At 58.0% G+C, this 13,060-nt stretch overlaps 3 protein-coding genes across 4 annotated transcripts; 2 read left to right on the forward strand and 1 right to left on the reverse strand.

Moving 5' to 3' along the window:
* Positions 1–116: 116 nt before the first annotated feature.
* B3galt4 (beta-1,3-galactosyltransferase 4) lies at positions 117–2,039 on the forward strand. Of its 2 annotated transcripts, XM_027388965.2 has the most exons (2): positions 117–312; positions 662–2,039. In XM_027388965.2, the coding sequence occupies exon 2, from the start codon at positions 682–684 to the stop codon at positions 1,795–1,797; it is 1,116 nt and encodes a 371-aa protein (XP_027244766.1). In that variant the 5' UTR covers positions 117–312; positions 662–681; the 3' UTR covers positions 1,798–2,039. The 2 variants fall into 2 exon arrangements, with proteins under 2 accessions (XP_027244766.1, XP_027244765.1); XM_027388964.2 differs by lacking the exon at positions 117–312 and having other exon boundaries at positions 372–2,039.
* A 240-nt stretch (positions 2,040–2,279) lies between these two features.
* Wdr46 (WD repeat domain 46) lies at positions 2,280–11,421 on the reverse strand. Its single transcript, XM_027388963.2, has 15 exons — positions 11,050–11,421; positions 10,707–10,916; positions 10,536–10,616; positions 10,287–10,399; positions 10,094–10,181; positions 9,800–9,861; positions 8,265–8,369; positions 8,009–8,159; positions 7,766–7,901; positions 6,585–6,684; positions 3,343–3,656; positions 3,139–3,233; positions 2,956–3,051; positions 2,710–2,823; positions 2,280–2,616 (listed from the first exon to the last, which is right to left on the reverse strand). The coding sequence occupies exons 1-15, from the start codon at positions 11,116–11,118 to the stop codon at positions 2,515–2,517; spliced, it is 1,836 nt and encodes a 611-aa protein (XP_027244764.1). The 5' UTR covers positions 11,119–11,421; the 3' UTR covers positions 2,280–2,514.
* An 88-nt stretch (positions 11,422–11,509) lies between these two features.
* Pfdn6 (prefoldin subunit 6) lies at positions 11,510–13,014 on the forward strand. The gene is made up of 4 exons (XM_027388970.2): positions 11,510–11,883; positions 12,129–12,199; positions 12,283–12,407; positions 12,808–13,014. The coding sequence occupies exons 1-4, from the start codon at positions 11,820–11,822 to the stop codon at positions 12,929–12,931; spliced, it is 384 nt and encodes a 127-aa protein (XP_027244771.1). The 5' UTR covers positions 11,510–11,819; the 3' UTR covers positions 12,932–13,014.
* Positions 13,015–13,060: the final 46 nt, after the last annotated feature.

Genomic DNA, 13,060 nt, shown 5'->3' on the forward strand with positions numbered 1-13,060 from the left:
GTGGGGATGGTAGAGGGTGCTGCAGTGCCTTTGGTGTGGCCAAATTGGGATCTCCCGCCCTCTGAGCTGAGCTGAGGGCTATAACCCGGCGCCACTTCCTGACTGGGGAGCTTTCTGTCTGGCATAAGGTCACAGGAACAATCATTTGGTGAAACTGCTGCTCCACCCTTGGTAGGATTCGCGTCTGGGCGCTAACAGGAACCGGTGGCGCCGCCGGTGTGGGCAGCCTCGAGGGGGAGCCTGGGCAGCTTTCCGCCGGGTCCCCTTAGTTGGGGTGCAGAGCAGAGCGGTGGAAGTAGGTGCTGCTGCCCGGTGAGTTATTAACGCCGCTTGGCCGTTCTAGGGGTCCCTAGTGGGGGAAGTAGGTGCCAGTTTCCCCACATGCGGTTAGGGCTGGGCCAAGTGTGCGGAGCGCGATGCTTGGCGACTTCCGGCCGTCAGCGGCATGACGGGAAGGCAGCGGGGGAGGGGCGCGATGGAGGATCCGAGCTTGGCGTGCGGGCTGCGGCAAGGAAGCGGGTTACCGGGCCGTTGCGGTGGGCCTGGGGCTGCGCCTCTCGATCCGCCGGGCCCCCCGTGCACCGGCCCCCGTGTCTCCTCGGCAGCAGCTGGTTAGGGCTGCTCGCCTCCGCTCCGGGCGCTCTAACAGTTGTGCCCGCAGGTCCCCGCGCGCGGCTCGCCATGCCGCTCGGCCTCTTCCGGCGCCTCCTCCTGGCCGCCCTGCTGCTGGTGATCGTCTGGACCCTCTTCGGACCCTCGGGCTTTGGGGAGGAGCTGCTGAGCCTGTCCCTGGCGTCCCTGCTGCCCGCCCCAGCCTCACCGGGGCCGCCCCTGGCCCTGCCCCGCCTCTTGATTCCCAACCCCCAGGCCTGCGGCGGCCCGGGCCCCCCGCCCTTCTTGCTCGTCCTGGTGTGTACGGCCCCGGAGCACCTGAGCCAGAGGCGCGCCATCCGGGGGTCTTGGGGCGCCATCCGCGAGGCCCGGGGGTTCAGGGTGCAGACGCTCTTCCTCCTGGGAGAACCCACGGGACAGCACGTCCCCGACCTGGCCTCGGAGTCGGCGGCACACAAGGACATCCTGCAGGCCGCCTTCCAGGACTCCTACCGCAACCTCACCCTCAAGACCCTCAGCGGGCTGAACTGGGTGCGGAAATACTGTCCCGGAGCCCGGTACATCCTCAAGACGGACGACGACGTGTACGTCAACGTCCCCGAGCTGGTGTCAGAGCTGATCCAGAGAGGGGGCCCTTCAGAGCGATGGCAGAAGGGCAGGGGGCCACAGGAGGGGACCACAGCTGCCCACGAGGAGCACCAAGGCCAGGCGGTGCCGCTTCTGTATCTGGGCCGAGTGCACTGGAGGGTAAGCCCCACTCGGACGCCAGGGGCCCGGCACCATGTGTCGGAAGAACTGTGGCCTGAAACCTGGGGTCCTTTCCCACCTTACGCCTCAGGCACAGGCTACGTGCTGTCCGCCTCTGCAGTGCACCTCATTCTGAAGGTGGCCAGCCGGGCACCCCATCTACCCCTGGAGGATGTCTTTGTGGGAGTAAGTGCCAGGCGAGGGGGCCTTGCCCCCACACACTGTGTCAAGTTGGCCGGTGCCACTCACTACCCCCTGGACAGGTGCTGTTATGGGAAATTCCTGCTAACATCTCACAGATTGGATCCTTGGAAAATGCAGGAAGCCTGGAAGCTGGTGAACCGACTTCATGGGGAAAGTGCTGAGCCCTTTTGCTCCTGGCCCCAGGCATTCCTGGGTGTCTTGAGGTGCCGGTTCATAGCCTGGCTCAACAGCTGAGCCCTGGGACCACAGAGGTCAGCATCTCAGAGACCTGTGCCCCAGAACCAGTGCCCAGGCTGCGGCTCTGTCTCTGTGTGATCCAGCTCCTCACAGAAGGCTCTGAAGCCTGCTAGGCGAGGCCTGGCCTGACAGCTCCAGAGACAGTCACCAGGGAGGGATAAGATGCAGCAAGGTGCCAGGGACTGTACTGTTGTCACCAGCCAGGGCAAGAGCCCAATAAACCTGTCTCTCCACCTCAAGTGCAGCTCTTCACCTGTCTTCACCAGCCCAGCAGCTCAAATACAGCTGTCCATCTTGGGCAGCCACTCTAATACAAAGTCTGAGGAAACTGAGGGGTAGGAGAGAGGCAGGGCGATGAACTGTCTAGACCAGCCCCACACAAAGGGGAAACATTTCCAGCATGATGCAGACCCTTCTCCAAAACCTTCATACCCACCCTCCCAAGGAGCAGGCTGCACGCTGAGGTAAGACACAAGGCACACAGGGTGAATTCCCTTTAATTTACTTGACACATGGTGCTCAGGTGTCTGTCTGTGTGTGTGTGTGTGTGTGCTGCATGCCACCCTGAATGAATGTACACTAGTCCACAGAGAGCTAAAAGACAACTTGGGTGACAGGTTCTTTCTGCCATGTGTCTTCTGGGAACTGAGCTCAGGTTTGGCGCCTTTGCCCGTCTGACCCCTCTGAGTCATCTTGGGGAGTGCCGCCTCTGGCTCATCGTACAAATCTATCCAGTGCAGATGGGCGGGCTCTCGGGGGCTTGGTGGTCTCTTGCTTCTGTTGCTGCTGCTGCTCAAGGCTCTGCCTGACTTTGTCCTGGACACAAAATGGGGAGCACAGGACAAAGTGAGCAGAGGCTGGCTGTAAGGAAGGCTTCAGGCTGACCCCGGCCACCCGCCATTCACACACCCTGTGCTCCTGGTCCATGACCTTCTTTTTCCTCTTCACCAGGCTCGCTGTGGAGCTTCGGCCCTTCTGCTTTGCCTTGGGTTGGAAGGGAGCCTTGGCATCCGGGTCATAGCCCTGATAAGGGACAGGAATGAAATCAGAGTAGCCCCACCCACTAAGCTGCACTTCAAAATGGGACAGGGCACGGAGGTGAGGGCGACACTCAGGCAGGGGTGGAGGGCTGGGCAATTCCCGACAGCTCCATACCAGTCTCTCTATCCGCTCCTTCTTCTGCTGCTCCAGAGAGACCACATCTACCTCTGCCAGGGCTCGGGGGTCCAAACAGATGAGCTCTGCAGGAACCTGGGCAAGTCACAGGACAGAAACGGGTAAGGAGCCGCAGGGCTCCAGAAAGGGCTGAGGACAAGCAGGGCAAAGCCAGGAGCTCACCTTTTCCAGCAGGGCCTTCACCTCCCATTCCTGGCGCTGCTTCCGGCTCCTGTATGGGTTATTCTCCAAACCATCAAAGTTGGGCTCAGCGGACCCTGAGGGGAACAGGGCAGGAGGGATAGACAGGGACTGAACCTAGTCCTGCAGCTCTGGACAGACCAGGCCTCCCGGCCCCCCAGCTGTTATGCTCGTTGGCCCACTCACCAGGGACCAGCATGCTGGTGATGCCGCCACTGTGCCCCACCCCCAGCACATCTTCAAAGGGGCAGAATTGGAGTCCGTGCACTCGGCCTGAGAGCCGGTGGGTGAGGTAGGGCTGCTCCAGGGAGGGTGAGCTGGCCTTGCCCTGCCCTGCCCATATGTTGACCACATCACCCATTCCCGCGGCTAACAGTCCCCGCTGGGAGAAGGCCACATGTCCTGCTCCCTGGGGCAGGGTCCGGGCACTCAGGGGCTGGAATGTCCCTCGCAAGTCAAAGATTTTCAGCTGGTGGTCCAGGCCGGAAGTGGCCATGTACCTGCGTTGGAGACAGACCAATCAATCTCTAGTGGGCACTGACGGGACCTATGGCCAGGTCTGGACATGAAGGGCAAGACCAGCAACCACTCTGCACACTAAATGCTAATCCTCACACAGCTGACCCCACTGCTTCATTCATTCGAGATAGTCTCGCTGTGGAGCCCTGAACTCGGATCAGCCTGCCTGCACCTCCCAAACGCTGAGATTAAGGGTGTGTTCCCCAGTTTCCAAGGCCAGAGAGGAAATGTGGGTTAGACAGTGGCCGAGACAGACATCAAGTCTTTTGGGGTTTTGTTGTGGTTTGATGGAGGGGATTGAACTCAGGGCCTCATGCACGCCTGTTGGACAATGGCTCTACCCTTTCCTTCCTGCCCAGGCCTGTTTGGTGTCTGCCCCCATACCTACTGGCCCACACTGCCTCCCCCGAGTCACAGATGTGTAGAACACATACAGTCTGTATAGAAACATGCATTCTACTTCTGAAGGGCAGCGGGTGGCTCAACAAAGGTGCCCCCCCAGCAAGAGACCCGAGCTGTGACAGCGACCAACTGCGGGCAGACAGGGAAGACCCTGTCTTCAGGGGAAAAGGAAAAGGACTACGTGGGCTCCCCAAGCTGCACAGCTCATTAGCCCAGCGTCTCTCTGGCAGTGACATGACAGATGAAGGAGTAGCAAAGCAATGCTTGGCCAGTGTAGCGCTACCTCACAGGTACTCGGTTTCTTTCAGAGGAGAGAGGGGAGCTACAGGTAACCATGAAGGGACTGGAAAATTCTATGACAGAGCACAGTAGAGTCCCAGCAGGACAAAAAGGCTACTGGGCTAGCCATGGTGTGCACTCAGACAGGTCTCTGTGAGCTCGAGGCCAGCCTCGTTCACATAGCAAGTTCTAAGCCAGCCAGGGCTACACAGTGAGACCATGTGCCCTGCCAAAAATGCCATTGGTATAAACCAGAAATGACTGAAATGCTGGAGGGTGTCACATCCTCAGGTGGACGTGACACACAACTGTCTATGGGACCCAATGGTAAGTTCAGCCTGGCAGCCCTGCTGCTGGACACACAAGAAGCATTCCAGCCTCCAGAAGTCAATTCAGGGCTTCCAGAAAGCCTTGGGGAAGAGGCAGCTAAGAGGTAGCCTAAGGAGAACCAAAGCTAATCAGGGACAGAGTGTTCCTGACTACGGTGCTTACCAGGCAATGAAACCCTGGGCAAAAGAGCTACAGGCCAAAAAAAAAAGAAAAGAAAAAAGAAAAAGTCAGGCGTTGGTGGCGCACACCTTTAATCCCAGCACTCGGGAGGCAGAGGCAGGCGGATCTCTTTGAGTTCGAGGCCAGCCTGGTCTCCAGAGCAAGTGCCAGGATAGGCTCCAAAGCTACACAGAGAAACCCTGTCTCGAACACCACCCCCCCCCAAAAAAAAGAGCTACAGGCCCTGGCAGGGTGAGCTACAGCTCAAGTCTAGTGGCCACTAAAGGCACAAAGCTTCCCGTTAGCCTCCCTACTCTCCAGAGCTAAGCTGGCACAGATGGAGAGATCAGGCAGAATCAAATCCTGTGTTCACAAACACAATGGCAGCAGCCAGAGCAATCTCAGCATCTTGAAGGCTTCTGTGCATTGGTAATGTTCAGGCTTTCCCTGGCTTGCCTCCTCGTTTACTGCTTTGTTTTGGCTTTAAAAAGTTTTTTAAAAAGCTAGTGCACTGGTGGGACACAGCTTTAATCCCAGCACTCTCTGCATTCTAGACTAGTCTGAAACCCTGTCTCATAAAACCAAAAAATAAAAATAGAAAGAGGGACGTGGCTTCATCGGTGTCAGAGGGTGACTTGTAGTGAATTCCTCTGGAAACAGCTCAGGGACATGCCACGGAGAACTGGCAGCACGTGCATGTCAGGAAGGGCACAGATAGATGGCGTGAGCTCCCAGAGGGACAAGGAACAGCAGGCAGGACTTCAGAGGCAGCCACAAGCAAGACTGAGATAACCAAAACAAGTGCCAGACCTGGGCTCAGAAAGCATGGAGAACATGAGTATTGACTGCTTTCAATATGTAGCCCACACTAGTTTTGAACTTTGAATCCTGCTGCCTTGGCCCTCTGGCTGCTGGGATTAAAGTGTGCACTGCCAGGCCCCGCTCAGGCAATCAATGCTTTTGATTCCTGATGAACCTGGGAACTGTGGCACACAGCAGGCTGAGGCAGGAGGCTTGCTCCATGTTCTGGGCTGCCTTGAATTATGGAGCAAGACAGCTCCCATCCCCACACACGAGTTAGTGTAGTCAGCCTGCCTTTAACTGTTATCAGTCATTAAGTGAGTTCAGGAGCAGTCTGGGCAGTGCATAGCAACCAGGACACACTGTGTCATCGTCATCAGATGTCAGTCCAGATCTAGCTAGGTGGGGGGTTGGGGTGGGTGTCCAACATTCCCCATGACTGCTGTGATTTGCATTTTCTTCTTAATCCCTCTCATCCTTCAGACACAGAGCACCTCTGGCAGCAAGGCTCTGGGCTGACCTGTGGACATTAGCATGGATCCCAGACTCTACCCTCATGGCGAAAGAGGAGTTGGATTCATGTTGGGGAAACTTTTCTGAAAAGGAATGGGAAAGCCAGGCAGTGGTGGCGCACATCTTCAATCCCAGCACTCAGGAGGCAGAGGCAGGCAGATCTCTAAATTCCAGGACAGCCTGGTCTACAGGGTGAGTTCCAGGACAGCCAGGGCTACACAGAGAAACCCTGTCTCAAAAAAAAAAAAAGGACTGGAACAGACGACAAGTGATGAGTCGAGCAAGAGACCCACCAAAAGTCTTCAGTGACAAAGCACTACCAGACAGAAGCGAAGGCACCACCTGGGAAGCACTCCCCTCCATGCGGCCTGCGCTCCTGTCTGCGCAGCCACACCCAACACCTCATCCCCAGACAAGTGACTTACGTGCCTGTGGAATCCACTGCCACAGCCCGCACTGCACCACGGTGACACAGAATCTTTGCCAGTGGCTCTTTCACAGCTGGGCTCCACAAAGACACGGTGCCTGGAAGTTGAGGGGAGAACCCAAGTCACTAATACAAACTGGCCTGGGACTCCTGCTGTTGTTTTAGCCTAAGGTTATTAAATGGAGGAAAGATAGAAGCAAGATGAAGGGGTGAAGGGTGACTTCCAAGGACTTGAGTGGCTAGAGTCCCTCTGAGTGGAAGACTGGTGTCCTCTTGTGTGCACACAGCCCTGGGCTCAGTTCCCAGCACCACAAAATGTGTTCATAAAAGCAGGAGAGAAGGGGGCTGGAGAGATGGCTCAGCGGTTGAGAACACTGACTCTTCTTCCAGAGATGCTGAGTTCAATTCCCAGCAACCACATGGTGGCTCACAACCACCTTGAATGAGATCAGGTGCCCTCTGCTGGCCTGTAGGCAGAAGACTGTATACATAATAAATAAAATCTTAAGAAAAACAAAAACAGGAGATAAGTCAGTCAAGCTGGCACACTCGAAGCTCCTGCTATGTGCAAAACTGAGGCAGGGTGGTCATTGGAAACATGGGTTGTGATGGGTACCTGATGTATTTGATATTTGTACACCGTGTGACGGTGTATTGCTGTGATTGGTGTGATTAAAAAGCTGAATGGTCAATAGACAGGCAGGAGACATAGGTGGGACTTCCGGGCAGAGAGAGAGAATCATGGAACAAGGCAGAGTCACCACCAGACACAGAGACAACAGCATGGACAGTACAGAGAGATGAGGTAACAAGACAGGCAACAGAACAGAGATAATTATAAATGGGTTAAAGCAAGTAATAAGAGCTCACGGGACAAGCGTAAGCTAAGGCTAAGCTTTCGTAATTAGAATGTCTCCATGCTGTTATTTGGGAGCTGGCTGGCAAGAACTAGACCCTGTCTTTTTTTTTTTTTTAAGATTTTATTTATTATGTATACAACATTCTGCTTCCATGTATATCTGCACACCAGCAGAGGGCACCAGATGGTTGTGAGCCACCATGTGTTGCTGGGAATTGAACTCAGGACCTCTGGAAGAGCAGCCAGTGCTCTTAACCTCTGAGCCATCTCTCTAGCCCCAGACCCTGTCCTGAAAAGAAGAAAAGCAGGCAGGAACTGACCATTACTGTGTCCGAGGTGGATGACAGCGTTGTACGGGTTCTGCGCCATGACGCTGAGCCGTCCAGCCCGCGCATTGAGAGCTGTCACGATCTTCCCCACAGACACGTCCAGGTAGGTCAGAAACCCCGTCTCTGACTGAGAGAGAACGACATGCCTAGCTGTCCTGTGTTCCTCTACAGGTCCTAAAGGATAAAGGTCCTCCCAAGGACGGCCGCAGCGCCCTCTGCTCCTCAGCCACTCACACAGGTGGCCAGGAGGAAGTGAAAGGGGAGAAACTCAAGCCGAGTCACTCGGTCGCAGCGGCGGATGCAATGGAGCTCGATGCCCTGGTTATCATAGATGTAAAGCCAGCGGTTCTGAGCGACAGCGAGCAGAGCCTCAGAATGGAGGAAGCTGGGTAGAAAGGGGGAGGAATTTCATGGAGACAGGACCCCAGGGGTCATCCAGCTGGGACCGGGCTGACCCACTCCCACCGACTGCCAGCAAGGAAACACTGACTGGATGTCCTGCACGGCTTCCATGACGTTGATCTCACACATGAGCTTCTTTGTCACCCAATCGAGGGCAGCCACATGACCCCGACGACCTCCTAATGCCAGGTGTCTGTGAGAGGAGAAGCAAAGGCAGCGTTGATGAAGGGAGCCTGAGCCTGGACCCCAGCGCCAGGGGAAAGCATAGCGTTAGGCCTGAGCCTGGACCCCAGCGCCAGAGGAAAGCATAGCGTTAGACCTGAGCCTGGACCCCAGCGCCAGGGGAAAGCATAGCGTTAGGCCTGAGCCTGGACCCCAGCGCCAGAGGAAAGCATAGCGTTAGACCTGAGCCTGGACCCCAGCGCCAGGGAGGCCAAGACAGGGAGACAGTTCTTGCTGAACACCAGTCTAGGCAGCCAAGGAGCTCCAGGTTCAGTGAGGAACCCTGCTCAAAAATAAGGTGGATGGACTAAAGAAACGGCTCAGCGGTGAAAAAAACTTGCTGCCCCCACAGAGAACACTGGGTTCAGGTCCCAGCACCCCACATGTCAATTCACAACCAAACCATCCGAAACCCCGATTCCTAGGGATCTGATGCCCTCTTCTGACTTCATGATACCAGGCACACATGTGAGGCTCATTCATGCAAGTGAAATACTCATGTATATAAAATAGTAAATAAAACCTTATAAATTTGTCAGAAAATAAAGTGTACATCCAGCAAGAAGGCTCAGTGGCTAAAAGCACTCACTGTGCAAGCCTGGTGACCTGCATTTGAACTCCAGAACCCACATAAAGGCAGATGCAGAAACATGACTACACTAAGCTGTTCTCTGAGCCCTCCCCCCCACAGTGTGTCATGGGCACGCACAAGCACGCTCAGACACACGACAATACAATAAAAAGGAATAAATGGGAAGCAATACGTGAAGATACCACACTGACCTCTGGTAATCACACGCATACACATCCATGTGCAGGCACACCAACACGTGAACATGCACACATTCAAAAATGTCCTGCAGCAGGGCGTTGGTGGCACACGCCTTTAATCCCAGCACTCGGGAGGCAGACGCAGGGGGATCTCTGAGTCTGAGGCCAGCCTGGTCTACAGCGTTAGTGACAGGATAGGCTCCAAAGCTACACAGAGAAACCCTGTGTGTGTGTGTGTGGGGGGGGGTCCCTAGAAGCTGAGGGGCTAAGGGAAGGCACAGGTCAGTAGTCAAGTGCATGCTCTGCACGCTCACATACAAGGTCACTTGTTCCATATCCAGAAAAAAAAAAAAAGAGCTCAATATTCTCCAGCTCACGCTGTGATGAGCCCCCACCACAATACGATACATCTTTCTGAACTGTAGGCCAAAATTAAGCCTTCTCCCCTTAGAAACTGGGCAGGGGAGGTACGGGAGAGGCCGCGCAGAGGGGCGGAGCAGAGCTAGGAGTGTGCACTCGTGTCCTGCACCAGCCCCAGCCCCAGAGGAGAGGAAGACAGATGACCACAAAGGCCAGGTTCTCTTGTGGCCTTTGTACAAAGAGGGAAGAGCCACTGGAACTCAGCCTTACCTCCCTGTCCTAGAGTAGTTCAGTCTGTAGGGCCCAAACTGCCTCAGATTCAGGTCAAAGTGCTGGGAAGGGGTGGAAAATAACCGTGAGAGAATGAACTCCCCAAGCAGTCTCCGGGGCCCCCCGCCCCCCCCCCGCGGCTCACCTTGACAGCACTTGCAATGTCCACAGCCTCCCCCCCCCCCCGGCTCACCTTGGCAGCACTTGCAATGTCCACAGCCTCTCTCCCCCCCCCGCGGCTCACCTTGGCAGCACTTGCAATGTCCACAGCCTCCCTCCCCCCCCGCGGCTCACCTTGGCAGCACTTGCAATGTCCACAGCCCCCACGATGTCCGTCTGCAGTATCTTTGCTGTGTCTTCCCCATCTTCTCCCTCCAGGAACCTGAAAGGCAGTCAGGACGACTGAAGTGACGCTCCGCTGCATGCAGCCGGCTACAAACATAAAACCCGCAAAAATCAAAGCCCCAGAAAGGCAGGGGCCGCTCACCCAGGTTCCTCGGTTAGCAGCAGCTCTGCGCGGGCAGCTCTGACGCTCGCCTCTTCCTCCTGCGCTTCAGCCGTCTCAAGTTTGCTCCGGGTTTTCGGCTTCGAATGCGGGAGCTACGGCATGGTTGCCAAGGTTGGCGCACCGAGCGAGCATCCGTGAGGTGCCAGCAAGGCCGCCAGCAGACAAGGCGCCACCCACCTCCTCACCCAGCCTCCAGTCCCTGCCTCCCCACGGTCCCCGCGGCCTCACGGTTCTGGACTTGTCAATTCGGCAGAACTTCCGGGCGCCCTCCACGGGGGCGGGGGCGGGTCCCGGGAACGGGTCCTGGGCCTAGCGAGGGGAAGGAGACGGGCAGACTCGATGGGCCCGGTTCCTCTGGTCCTCAGAGGCGCGGGGCCACCCTGTCAGCCCCAGGCTCACCCCAGACAGGGTCCGCTGCGGCCTCCTCTTCGGGTCTGGGGCGTCCTTCGGGGCCCGCGGCTTCTGGCGGAGCCGAGACTTCTTGGCGGGGTGCGCGCTCTTTGACCTCGGGGGTCGCGGCTCCCGAGTCCTCGCCTTCTTCCGGGGCGGCCCCGGAGAGGCGCCGGCTGCGGCGGGGGTGGCCTCCTCCTCCCAGTACCGCCGCGGCTTCTAGGGGCACAGGAGGAGGCAAGGGCTCGCACCCGCCGGACCCGGAGCCCGAGCCCGATCGGAAGCCCCGAGCCCGAGCCCGATCGGAAGCCCCGAGCCCGAGGGCGGCGTTCGCCTCCACCCAAGCCGCTACCTTCCTCTTGGCCTGGGGCTTGTCCTCCTTGGGTGGGCCACCCCTGCCCGGCTTCGGAGCTGTCTCCATCGCGGCTGTGACCGACGCCAAACAACGATCCACGTGCGAAACTGCCCTCGGCAGCCCCACGGCCCTCTCAGAAACTTCCGGGCGTCCCACGGCCTTCACCCAATCACCGCCGGACGGGAGTCTGAAGCCGCCGGCGCCATCTTGAGTGAGGGCACGCCTGTGCCAGACTGAGCGGAGAGGCTCGCCCGAGGACCAAATGAGGACTAAAAGGCAAGTCTGGGCCCCGAATCCCGGTAGCGACGAGTTCCTTTTTTTCTGCCTTGCCTAATAAAACCCCTCGGGTGCAGTCTTTTCGGTAGGACGAGTTTCCCACAGGTCAGAACGCAGCTTCCGGCGCCGTCTCTGTCCCGGCATGCCTTGTCTACTTCCGGGTGCGTTTAGACAGTGGGCATAACGTGAGGAGGTTGGGGGTCTGGCTTGCGGGAGGGTTTGGGGTTCTGCTTTCGCCCCCCGCTTCCCAGGGGTGTCTCCTGGACGAGGAAGAGCTGCGGAGCCTCGAGGAGCTGCCGGCGGACGCGCAGGGCAGAGAGGGGGGCGCGGGTGCCTTCCTCTGCTCGCTCGAGTCCCCGCGAGCGCCCCGCCCCGCCCCGGAGGCTCGCCCTCCTCACACCGCCCCGGAGGCTCGCCCTCCTCACACCGCCCCGGAGGCTCGCCCTCCTCACCGCCCCGGAGGCTCGCCCTCCTCACCGCCCCGCCCCGCCATGGCCGAGCTGATCCAGAAGAAGCTGCAGGGAGAAGTGGAGAAATACCAGCAGCTGCAGAAGGGTAAGAGAGAGAGCGGAGGCGGCGTGGCCTTGCCCCGTCCGCCCTCAGCTCAGGCACACCCCACGAGACGTCGTGCTCCCTCGGGGGCCCTGCGGGCCGCCCCTGGCGTCGGGGGCCCTGCTCGTCCCCACCACCGACCGACCCAGCCTCTCCGCTGCAGACCCGGTGACGTCTCGAGCCCGTGCTGGGTGCGGTTCTCGGCCCGTCTGATGCCTTTAACCATGCGTTTCCTCTCACCACCTCAGACTTGAGCAAATCCATGTCAGGGAGGCAGAAGCTCGAGGCACAGCTAACAGAAAATAACATCGTGAAGGAGGTGAGGACCTGGGGCGCCGGGGCCGAGAGGAACGCGGCCGGGCACGGTTAGCTCATCAGCCGTCCGTCCCATCCCCTCTCCAGGAACTGGCCTTGCTGGATGGATCCAACGTGGTCTTCAAGCTCCTGGGGCCCGTGCTTGTCAAACAGGAGCTAGGGGAGGCTCGGGCCACGGTGGGGAAGAGGCTGGACTACATCACCGCCGAAATGTGAGTGCCTACCCCGTGCTGGGTAGCTCCCCATAGCGCCCCGCTCCCCTGGAACTCCCTGTGTAGACCAGGCTGGCCTCAGGGATGGGCTTAAAGGCGCCCCCGCTTAAGCCTTTCTTCCACGTTACACGAGTGTGGGGGGTGGGGGGACATGTGTCCGTGGCACACATGTGAAGTCAGAGGACGGCCTGCGGCAGCCTGCTCCTTCCTACCACGTGGGTTCTGGAGACTGAAGTGTCAGCCTCGGAGGAGAACGGTCCAACCCACTGATCCATCTCACCAGCCCTCAGTGTGCCACCCCCATCCCCCAAACCTCGGAATTCCCATCAGTCCCCCAATGCCGCGCAACAGTGAGCCCCCACTGATCTCTCTTCTGCTTGTCTCCCCTTTCCCTCCTCAGTAAGCGCTACGAATCGCAGCTGCGGGACCTTGAGAGGCAGTCAGAGCAACAGAGGGAAACCCTTGCTCAGCTGCAGCAGGAGTTCCAGCGAGCCCAGGCAGCAAAGGCTCCTGGGAAGGCCTGACCCCATGGAAGGGGGAGAGGAGGGAGGGCTGAGTCAGCTCCAGGGTCTACACTAGAATAGCCAATAAAATGTAAACAAAACCAGTGCCTTGTACACACTCTTTTTCCCTGAGATAGAGCTCTTGACACT

Source organism: Cricetulus griseus, assembly GCF_003668045.3.
Source record: "Cricetulus griseus strain 17A/GY chromosome 1 unlocalized genomic scaffold, alternate assembly CriGri-PICRH-1.0 chr1_0, whole genome shotgun sequence".
In the NCBI taxonomy this organism is placed as follows: domain Eukaryota; kingdom Metazoa; phylum Chordata; class Mammalia; order Rodentia; family Cricetidae; genus Cricetulus; species Cricetulus griseus.